This window comes from Myodes glareolus, chromosome 25 (assembly GCF_982192425.1).
Source record: "Myodes glareolus chromosome 25, mMyoGla1.1, whole genome shotgun sequence".
NCBI classification, from domain to species: Eukaryota; Metazoa; Chordata; class Mammalia; order Rodentia; family Cricetidae; genus Myodes; species Myodes glareolus.
In genome coordinates, this window is record NC_142050.1 from 35,888,207 (window position 1) to 35,900,261 (window position 12,055).

The 12,055-nt window shown below is 37.0% G+C and overlaps 1 protein-coding gene across 4 annotated transcripts in view; it reads left to right on the forward strand.

Moving 5' to 3' along the window:
* Positions 1 to 12,055, forward strand: part of Trim24 (tripartite motif containing 24) — a 103,501-nt gene that overhangs the window by 27,533 nt on the left and 63,913 nt on the right. For all 4 annotated transcript variants that reach the window (XM_085683967.2, XM_085683968.2, XM_085683969.2 and 1 more), the window contains exon 2: positions 10,043 to 10,161. In XM_085683967.2, coding sequence (XP_085540093.1) covers positions 10,043 to 10,161 — 119 coding nt within the window. The remainder of the gene's footprint in view (positions 1 to 10,042; positions 10,162 to 12,055) is intronic.

Consider the following 12,055-nt stretch of genomic DNA (forward strand, 5'->3'; position numbering starts at 1 on the left):
GCCAAGAGTAGGCTAAATACCTCCAGAATGACCTCTGTTCTGAGAGGGATTAGAATAACCTTGTAACATCTGTCTATTTGCAGAGCTAAGCAGTATTTTCCAGACACAACACAAATTTTTGATTTGCACTTCCTCTAGTTAATTTTAGTTTGTTTTCACTTTCAGAGACATTATTTTGGTTAATGCATCTGGACCATGGTCAGGGTCATAGATAGTCTCAAAGCACTACCAAGGAGTATGTGATTATTGAAGTAGGGGTGGAAGGATGAGAAGTATCCAGGCAGACACAGCATTAGGACAAGACAGCATTACCTTAGTCAGTTCACTTATCAGCAAAGATCTATAAACAATTACCTCTAGGGGAAGGGCGTCTGACATCTAAGTACTTGATTGCATTTAAAAAATTATACTTGCTTTTGTGTGTATAAGCCAACGCATGCATATAGAGGTCAAGAGATAACCTGTGAGTTCACTCCTACCATATAGATACAGGGGATCAAACACAGGTCATTGGGCTTGGTAGCAAGTGCCTTTATATCACTGGGAAGGATGACCCCTCCCATCTTTACAAAAAGTATTTCCATATGTATCAGTGTTCTTGAAACTTGTTCTGTGATTGATCGGTCTATTTAGATTACTCTGTTTTGTTTTTTAGTAAGTTGCCAGCAGATGACCTGATCCTCTTACTCTTAGAATCTTTCTGCCCCCTCGTCTCAAGTGTTCTCTGAGTCTTAGTTGTAGGGATTGTGTTAAAAATATATCAATGGGTGTTGAACCCATTTGAGTTCCCTTAAAGGAAGAGGTACTTGTATGTCTTTGTCGACTCTTGGACAGTTTTAAAGTGCCATGTTTCCATCTCACAAAGAGAGCTCAGATTCTAGTTTCTCTTCTCTCTGTCCTCTTCTTACCCCCACATCCCCCAGTCCCCAAAAAGGTTTCAACTATGTTAGCATGGCTAACCTTGAATTCACCAAGCTCTCTGACCTGCCAAATGACTATTTTGAGAAAATGTTAAAGCTTTAATGATTACATCCATTAAGATCTACTATACCAAGAAAACTCTTTTTACCTTTTGGCCAGCAATCCAAAAGTTTATCTGCATACTCTCAGACTTTGTGAAACTAGATAGCATGCATTTATAATGAGGGATCATTTGATGGATTTTGAAATGTTGGTGATCCTTTTATCTTTTGACCCATAAACCTACTTCTAGGAGTCTATTTTAAAAACTCTTCTGCCATGAGTCTAAAGTGATATGTAGACAGTTATTCTCATCTGTAATCAGAAGATGAAAAGTAATCCATTAGAGGAGATATGTGCTGTATAACCCAGATAAAATTACCCAATGTGAGTGTGTGGGAAGAGGCTAACAAAACTGATAGGAAATGAACCACCATAATATATTAAGTGAACAGGAGCAAGCAGCAATGTAGTATATACAGTAGGTAGTTACTTTTTGTGTAAGAAAAATACTTTTGCAAAACAGAAAAAATAGGTATTAGATAAAATAGAAAATATATAAGAAATGGTTTAATAAACCAATTAATGAAAATAGTTACTCAAAGAGAAGTAAAGTGGTGTTGGGTTGTTGGTTTGTTTCTTTTTTTCTGTTGTTTTTTGTTTCCCCCTCTTTGTTCTTTGGGGGGGGGCTGCCACCCAGCTCCCAAATAAGTACATATAGATGGAGGCTTAGTTTTTCTTATGAATGCCCGGACTTAGCTTGACTTATTTTTTGCTAGCTTTTAATATAAATTATCCCATCTATCTTTTGCCTCTGGGCCTTTTCCTTTTCTTACTTCTGTACATCTTACTTTCATTCTTATTCCATGACTGACTGGGTGGCTGGGTGACTGTTCCCTTGTGTCCTCCTCTCCTCTTTCTTCTTCTCTTCCCAGATCTCTCCTCCTTTTTATTCTGTCTTCCTGCCAGCCCTGCCTAGCTAGTTATTGGCCATTCAGGTGTTTTAGACAGACAAAGTAACACAGCTTCAGAATTAAACAAATGCAACATAAAATAATGCAGCACATCTTTATATCATTAAACAAATGTTCTACAGCATAAACAAATGTAACATGAAAAAGTAAAGTCTAAAGATCTCCTGAGTAAATTGGGAGCATGGGAACCGTGGGAGAGAGTTGATGGGGAGGGGAGAGGCAGGAAGAGGGGCAGAGAAAAATGTAGAGCTCAATGAAAATCAATTTAAAAAGTGAAGTCTAAAAGTAGATGATTTTAGTAACCTTAAAGTTTGCTAGATTGGTAACCTATCATTGGATTTTATTATCAAGTATGTTATATCAAGACTTGCTTATCACAGTAATTTTCAAGTACTACATTTTATACAGTATTTAACAATATATCTGCTTAGTTTTGGATCTCCTCTCCTTCGGATCTCCCCTCCTTGTTTTTGTTTTTTTTTTCTTTCTTTTCCTTGCATGTGTGTGTATATGTGTGAGACTGTTTCTTGTGGCCTAGGCTAGCCTTGAAATCTGGATCCTCCTGTCTGTACCTCCTGCTTGCTGAGATTATAGGCACGTGCCATATGCCGGCCTGACTGGGCAATTTTTTTTTTTTTTTTTTGGTGGTGGTGGTAGTTGAGGGGTCATAGCTTTCTCTTGTCTTCTGACGCCCTTTGTTGTAGCTAAGAGGCTTGTCTTTCTTTCATGATAACTCATTTCTCTGTCTTTGTTTCAGTTTTAGCATATTACATCTATTTATTCTACTTTGGATTCACTCATCTTGGAAACTTCAGAATTTTTTCTTTTCTATAAAATCCTTGCCCATTATATTTCTTTTTAAAATTCTGATTTAAATTTGTTCTGTATTCTATGTGTATATGTTTTTAATCTCATTCTGCTTCATTGTTTCCATTACTTTTAATTGTGTGTGTGTGTGTGTGTGTGTGTGTGTGTGTCTCAGAGTATTTTTTTTGCACACATGAGTACAGTGCCCATGGAGACCAGAAGAGGGCATTGAATCCTTGGAACTGAAGTTACAGACAGTTGTGGGTGCTGAAGTCAGATCCCCTCAAAGAGTAGTACATGCTCTTACCCAATGACTCATTTCTCCAGCCCCAAACTGTATTTTTACTACTTATTTAGTCCAGTGAGACAGAACATATATACAAGTTACGTGATGGAAGTTTATTACTCAAAGTAGACATCAAAAGGACCAGGAGAAGCTAAGTATCCATTGCCAACCAGACCTTCAAGGCCTAGGAAAGCTGTCCAAGGCAGATGAAGTCCTGTTTGTGTACTGCAAGTGAGGAGCTACAGAAAGCATGCAGCTACCCTGGGTTATATAACCTAATGGCAACAGTATTCATTGGGATTAAAGCACTGAAGGCTATCCTATTTCCAAGACAACAGGGACAGTGATTTGGCTGCTCCAGTCAACTCCTCATATCAAGATATTCTATCCCTAACACACTAAGAACTACAGATGAGAAAGAAATGCCTCTGTCCAAATTCACCTCAATAGCTAACTCTCCTGAACAGATGTCTAAATGTATCTCTATTGTACATTTGTATGTGTGTGTGCTTGGTAAAAAGTAGGTTTCTGGGCTAATGGTATGTAACTTATTAGCAGAGCACTTGGATGGCATATGTGAGGCCTTGAATTCAGTCCTCAGCATCTTAAGAAAATAATATAGGAGAGATCCAGCCATGAGCACTTGCTGCTCTGGAAGTTCTCAGCGCCCATCCATGGCTTAGAACCATCTGCAACTGCAGTTCCACAGAATCCGATACCCTCTTCTGGCCTCTGCATGTACTTTACACATGTGATGCACATATGTACATCTGGGCAAAGTACTCATACCCATAAAAACTTGATTTTTTAAATGTATGCTTCTGTAGATATTATTTGAGTCTTTTGATAGACAGGGACCACATAATTCATTCAGTTAACAGATGGACTGCAATGATGATACCATAAGATTGTACTACAGTAATTTTATAGCCATCTTAGTTACTTTAAATATACTCTTTTGTGGTTAACAGCACGAAGTAGTTGCCTAATAATACATTTCTTACCATATCCTCATCACTGACATGTGATCTTTCTTTGATGAGGATTGTATCTTGGTAGCAAGCCATTAATGTATGATGGACCAAGTACAGATCACTAACTTGTAGTTTATACACTAGATCCTTTTTCTCCATAGATATTGGAGTTTGTATTTCTTGACTAGGGATGATCTGTCTCTGATCATTCTCATGTCATGTGATCTGGTCCATGTAACTAGACCTTAAAATCCACATCTCTTTTATAGAAGTGAGCAAAAATATGCTAACCATTCATGGCATACAAAGTAAAATTATAAACTTTGCATTAATCTTATATTTAGAGCTAAGACCAAAAAGACTACAAGTGAGACAGCAAGTCCTACATCTCAGAATCCAGAAGCTTAAATAATTTATAAGAAAAAAGAATGAAAGTTGATTGTAAATACACTTCCTGATAGCAGTCATCAGTCATGTTTTATGACCTGTAACATGCTTTGTAATTCTAGTAAACACAGAAACTTTAAATGGACAAAGAACAGCAAAAACATTTTGCATTGTTTTGTTTTAGAATTTAGAAAAAATACTGTTAGTTACAATTTAACAAGCAAGTACTTTCTCATTTACTTTGTTTTAAAAATATATTCTACATTCTTAATGTTAGATGTTGGTAAAGAGTTCTTTATGATTTCTCTAAAATGATGACATTTTATTCCTTGACTGTGTGATTTTTTTTAAATATCTCCTTAAAAATAAGCTGTTTTCCCCACCTTCCTAGGTGTGTCTAATAGACTTATTTTAGCCCAACACTAACTATATTTACTGTATGATATGAAATGTCTTAGCTTTTTGTTTGTTTTTGTTTGCTTAGTTTTGCACCCAGGAGCTTTTGGCATCTGTCTGTTTAAATACTTATCAGGCAGGATTCGAATCACAAATTTCCCATTTAGAGTGTGTGACCATGAATAAGTTATAGTAACACTAAATGCACTAGAACTGATTTAGTAAAGGACTCTTCCAGGATCCAAGTAAGAGCTCACACAGAAGCTGGCAAGTCTTTGACTTCGATAAGGCCTCTTTTCTTGGGACTCAGAAGATCTTTATTTACTTCAGGAAAGAACTGATTATCTTTGAAAGGCTCTGCTTTCTTTCTAGACTTAATCACTATCAGTATTTTTTTTGTTAATTATTATCACTTGAGTTTTTCTCCTAGTTTTACTAGTCCTACATACTTAAAATTTTTCCTTTTGATTGTACTGATTTGCTTGTTCCATTTGTGTTTATTTTGCTCCTGTCTAGCTGTCTAACTTTTTGAATGTGTTGCTACAAAGTAGGAACTTGTTGCTACTTTGTAGACGTTTAGACTGTTATAAGGAAGGCCTTTTATGTAAAATGCTGTTGGCATTCTTAGGACATATCTACAGATAAGAGTATGATTTTTCTCAGTGACTTTTTTTATTGTGGATAACAGGTATGTGTTTTGCACAAAGGGAATTGTGCATTTACTCAACAAATGCTTATTGAACACTATGTGCCAGGCCCATTTATAGAGTTTTTTTGTATTATCAGTGAACTAAACAGGCAAAATACCTCTGTCTTTATGGTGGTTATGTTCTGCTTGGGATTGCCAGGCACTAAATAAAAACATAGGTAGATAAAATGATAAAGGTAAGATGATAAGGCAAATGACAGGGAATGCTGCCGGAGGAGGATAGGGGTGTAGCCAGGTAGATTTGGCTTATAGTTTTATAGATTTCAGGCCGTAGTAGATTTCATTGCCTTGTACCTGTGGTAAGACAATCAGGGTAAGAATATGTCGTAAAACAGAAATTACTCATCTACCTTGATCAGCAAGTGGGAACCAAAAAGAAGTCAGGATCGTTAAACTTCCTCCAAGTCCCCCTTCTGACTTTATGAACTCCAGTGGCCTTATCATGCCGTCTCACCATTTGTAGTTGTACAAACTACAAAGGGAATCCTTTTGGGTAGCCATTAGCTATCCAATTATAACAGATATTTTTTATTATACTTTTATCTGTTTTTGTAGAGGTGCCTGTTCCACCTGCTCTGGGGCCTTCTGTTTGAATTACTTCTAGAATAAAAATTGTTTCTAGGAGCACCTTGCCTGTACTTTTCAGATGACCTTTTCTACCACAATTAAAACCTACCATTTTGATTTTTCTTGGTATTTTTATAAAACAGTACTCATATCCAAGTATCATCATTAAAAGTATATGGGGTTCAATATCAGCTGTATTTCTGATCCATTCTTCTATGGGTGCTCATCTTGCCTTTAAAGGCCTAATCACTCTTTTGCATTCTAAATTAGCATTTTCAATAATCAAAGATTCTATTAATATTTGTCTAACTTCTGATTCTGATACTATTCCATTTACATCTGAGGTTAGTTTTCGTTTAAAAAAAATTAGTGAAGGCTTCCTTTGGCCTTGTATAATTTTAGTAAATGACTCAGACCTCTTTCCTGATTCTTTAGTCTTGTCTTAAGCATTTAAAACTTGTAAACAATATAGCACCAAGGTGTGATCCTCAAGCTGTCTCTGTTCAGCTTATTGACCTTCATCTAAAAACTGATCTTAGGAAATACTACTACCACTACCACTGTCTCATTGCTCTGTAGTCCTAACCTTCTCTTTCTACCATATGCACCATTGTGAGGACCAGCTTCCAATATCACTGTTTTCAAGTCTTTACAGTCCTCGGGGATAATTCTATTTTTAGTTGTCCATGAATTTAATATCTGTTTCACAAAGGTTGAGTGCATGCTAATAACTGCTTCCTTAAATTTCCTTAAATCTAATACTTCTATAGTATTCCTTTTAACTTCTTTATAACCTTATGTGTGCCTATTGTCTGCTGGTCCTTCTTGTATAGTAACTAAATAATCTAAGGTTAGTTTTCTAACAACCTTGGGCCTCCCTTTTTCAGTTTTATCATGCAATGGCATGGTAGGTTCTTATTAACTTCCTCTGTGAGTATTCTTATTTTTATTTATAAGTCTTCCTAAGGTATGTATGTTATCACCATTTTACATATTTAAAACAAAACCCACTGACTTAAGGATGAAATATGAATTACCTGATAGTAATTATAATTGTTAGTATATCAATCTCAGTTAAATTACTTTATCTTTTCATTTTCTGTTTCTGTTTTCAAGTCATCTAAAGGCCCTAATGCCTTGTATTATATTACCCATCCTTAATGTGGGAAAGATTTTTCCTTTTAATATTATTAACCCTCTCCTTTAGGATTTCCCAGGTGTCTTGTCAAATCTGATGTGTTCTCAGTTTGTTTGTAGTTGGTATGATAACTGTGTGGTCTTGCCATACGTTTGAGTGCCAAATGTTGTTTTTGACTAAATCTCAATTGTTCCATTTTACACTGGTAAAGACTTGGGAACTAGATACCAGGGTGAAAGCCTGCTAGCTCAGAGAGGCAGAGAAAGCACCCAACTGACCTTCCTTTTCAGTGAAAGAAAGCTACCTTTTGGTGTAGGAGGGTCTTTTTTCTATGTGTTGCTTTCATTGGTTGAATAAAGAGACTACCTTGGCCTTTTGATAGGGCAGAAAATTAGGTAGGAAGAGTAGATAGAAGAGGATGCTGGGAAGAAGAGCAGAGTCAGGCAGAGGCCATGATTCTCCAACCCGAGGCGGATGTAGGTTAGAATCTTCCCCGTCAGCCATGACCCCGTGGTGATATGCAGATTACTAGATGTGGGTTAAAGCAAGATGTGAGAGTTAGCCACGAAGAGGCTAGATATAATGGGCCAGACAGTGTTTAAATGAATACAGTTTCTGTGTAATTATTTCGGGGCTAAGCTAGCTGGGCAGCCAGGAGCCGGGTGGCGGGACGCGGCCCGCCGCTCCTCATTACTACAACCTTTCTCCTGCCATCTCAAACAGAAACCTCAAACTGAATGTCACTCCCTTCTACTTCTTGTGCATCTCTTTATACATCTTTCTATCCGTTTTACTCTCTGGTTTTTTCTTTGCTCACTTACTGTCAGCTGGTTGGTTGCTCTTCCTCTTGAGCTATGGTTGACTTTGTTTAATTCTGTTTACAATTTTCAAGCAGAAAGTTCATGGATTAAAGGTGTGTGCTAGGGTTGAGCCACACCACAACTAGAAATAGGGTTTTCTAATAAATAACAATCTGAGAGATCACTGTGTGAGATCCTGCAACAAGTAGCCATCCCAGCAATTTGTAGAGTTCTTGTGTTTTCCTTCTAATTTCTAGTTCACGTTAATTATACATAGATGTTTCTGGTATGCATATTCAGTTCTGGCTTTGCTTATTTTTACAAAAATACTGTATTGTAAGCTTACTATATTTATATTGTTTTTCCCCTTCCTTTCCTCCCTCTAATCTCTCCTATGTATTTCCCCAAAACTCCCTCTGGAAGCTCTGCGTGCACACACGTGCGCGTGCGCACATACACACACACACACACACACACACACACAATATCCTAAATATACAAATATACCTGCGAAGTCCATTTAGTATTACTTGTATGATTTCAGTGCCGACCACTTGGAATTAGGTAACCATTTAGGTGCATCATCCCCAGGGAAAAACTATTTCTTCTGTCTTGAGCCTGCCTTAGTTGCCTGTCTGTATTTCTTGGTTTGTAGGCGTGTCCCTATGAGATTTCCCCCTTCCATGTTAGCATGTCTGGTGTTGTACTAGTCTATTTTAGGTCTTGTTTAGTCAGTCATAATTCTTTCACTTTGTCATTTCTAAGAGATACATGCTCACAACCAATTTTCTCATTCTCTAGTTCATACGCTCTTTTTGCCCGCTCTTCCACAGTGTTTCCTGAGTCATGGCTAGGTACCCCATGATCACTTGTTCTCGGAATTTTAACTAGTTGTGGTTTTCTGTCTCCTGTATGTTGTAAAGAGAAATTTCTTGATGGACGTTAAGAGCTATGCTTATCTGTGGGTGTTAGGATAAATATTTAGAGTGCAGTTAGGGATCATGCTGACTTAGTAAAGTGATGGTGATACGTTCTCCTCTAAGGTCCATGGCCTCATCTCACCCTAGATAGTTGGCTAGGTTTCCAATACCAGACACAGTTTCCATCCTAGTCTTGTGTCCAAGTACATAGTGTGTTCAGCAATAGGGACTTGTCTTCAAGCTCTGTACTGGAGCAAGGGCAACAGGAATACCATGTATTGTTTGGTAAGTGTCTTAGAAGACCCCCTTACCGACAACTCAAACTGGGTTCTCATGCCTAGTACTAGTCTTGTTAGGTAGCCTGTGACTCTGGTGGAGGAGCATAGTCAATTTAAATTGTGTGTGTGTGTGTGTGTGTGTGTGTGTGTGTGTGTGTGTGTAGATTTTTTTATTTGCTTCAGTTGAGGGTCAGACTTAGAATCTCAGATGGGTTTTGTTTTTTGTGCTGCCAGCTAAGTTTGTAGGGGAAATTTCACGTCCAAACCATAAGTATCTGAATATTTTGGAGATTCTTTAAGTCTCTATTAGGTCAGTGCATTGTATGTATTACATGTATCAACGAGATAGGACATTTTCCCCATAGAAGCAGTTTGTATCTGTTCAAGGAAAACACAAAATAATGTTTCTTAATTGTTTGTGGGAGCTTTAAACAGAGAAGATTGTAATTCTTCCAGAAATTCTGGTTCTGTAGGTCTGGAGAGACCCAGAGTCCTTGTTCTGTAAAAAACATATGTGACATTGGATACAGGGATGACCCATCAAGACCTTATCTCGAATACACTGTTTGAAAAACAGTGAGAGGAAGTTGCTGATCTGTGAAAACAAAAGCTGTTGGGCATGTCAGTTAAAATTAAAAGGGCTTATGCAACTTTTAGTGCAGTTAGTTAATATATATACTATATATGTTTTGTGTGTATACATATGTATATATACATACATAAATTATGAATTTAGAAAATATGAAGTTTAAAATATTAGTAATAAAAACCCTATCCAGTTACAGTTTAGATGAGGTGCGGTAATCTCAGTATATTAAACTTCAAATTCAATTTTGTCTTTCCCAGTTGGAGTCATTCGATGCCCAGTTTGCAGTCAAGAATGTGCTGAGAGACATATTATAGACAACTTTTTTGTGAAGGACACCACTGAGGTTCCTAGTAGTACAGTAGAAAAGTCTAATCAGGTAAGTGTCAATTCATGCTTTCACTACCTATGATGAAGGAGCTTAAATGATATAGGAGAGTATTTAAAAAGCCAAATTTTAGAACATTGATATACAAAATTATATTTTTATGTGTATAAACAATAGTGAATAGTTGAGTTTAGGAATAAAATAATGCCAACATAAAAGCCCATGATAAAATAAAAATATATTTTATTTATATATAATATATTTATAAATATATATAATATATTTATAATATATTTATAAATATAATATTTATAAATATATATAAATATATATATAAATAAAATAAATATATTATTTATATATAATAAAATAAAATAAAAATATATTTTTCATTATATTTCTTATTTATTTATTTATTTATTTATTTATTTATTTATTTATTTATTGTGTGTGTAGTGTTCTACCTGCGTGTATGCCTGCTCACCAGAAGAGAACATTAAATCTCATTCCAGATGGTTGTGAGCCACCATGTGGATGCTGGGAACTGAACTCAGGACCTCTGGAAGAGTAGCCAATGCTCTCAACCACTGAGCCATCTCTCCGACCCCCCCCCATCACATTTCTTTATGCTATGGGAAAACATTATGCTATAATTAGCATTATTTAATTTCTTTGTACTGAGTTACTGGGTTTTGAAATTGTTACTTTAGTTTTCTTTTTAAAGTGATTCATTTTTCTGCATATTGGTGTTTTTCATGCATTCTATTAAGCATACTATTTGTGTGCAGTGCCTGTGGAGGACAAAAGAGGGCATCATATCCCCTGGAACTCGAGTTAAAGACACAACCACTTGAGAGTCTTGGGAACCTAACCCAGGTCCTGTACAAGAGCAACAAATGTGCTTTTAACTGTTGAGCTGTCTCTTTAACCCTAGTCTCCTTTTGCAAACTGTATTATTATTCAAATAAAAATAGGTTAGATTTTTGATCAAGATTTCTACATTTTGAAAGTTACTTTAGTGTGTGCATATGGTACTAATGGGTATGCATACTTGATGGCTGTAAATAAAATCAGAGGATAAGTTGGTGAAGTTGGTTTTCTCCTTCCATTTTTATGTGTTTTCTGGGAGTCTATCTTAGGTTATCATGCTGACATCATCAGACTGGAAACAGTTGTCCACGCTGAGCTATCTCAGAGGCATATCTGTTTGAGAAAGTCTTGTGTTCATGGTGTTGATCGAAAGCTTCCGTTAGTAGCATTGTCCAAGGTGCCCGATTTAGATTTGCAACAGTATCATTTGTTTTTCACTCCTTCAAGCTTAAATGTAGATACTATTTTCTTAGGGACAATCTGTGATATTTTATCATGGAATGGTCTTGTTAAGGTGAATTCCTTTACATGTGCCAAGTACAGTAAATTTGTGTGCATGTGAATTTTGATTCATTTGTGTCTCTTGGTGGTTCTTTTCATTTGTAACAAAGACCCAGGAAAGAACTAAATCTAATTCTAGTTTGGAAAAAAATTATTAATTTTGTCTGTTGGGAATTCTTCGTCATGTGTGTGATGGTAAAAATAAAACACCACTGTTCCCCAAGTGGCCCATTGGCCACGACGGGCAGCAGATCCCACGCCGGGAATCTTGCAATGGGTAAGAGACCACAGCGGGCCATCAGCAGGGCAGCTGGTCCCACGAGGAGCCGTAGTTGCAGCAGGTAAGAGACAGACAGACCATGCAGAGTGAGGTTGGATATTTATTTAGTGGGTTATGGAGGGGAAAGGAGAGAAGGGAAATGAGGAGGGAAGAGAGAGAGAGAGGAGGGAAGGGAGGGAGGAGCAGGGAAGAGGAGAGAAGCCACAGCAGCAGCTACCTCTTTGGGAAAGAGAAGGAAAGGAAGACAGAGCTTGGGCTGCAGGCAGGAATGAAGAGCTGCCTGCCTCCGCAGTG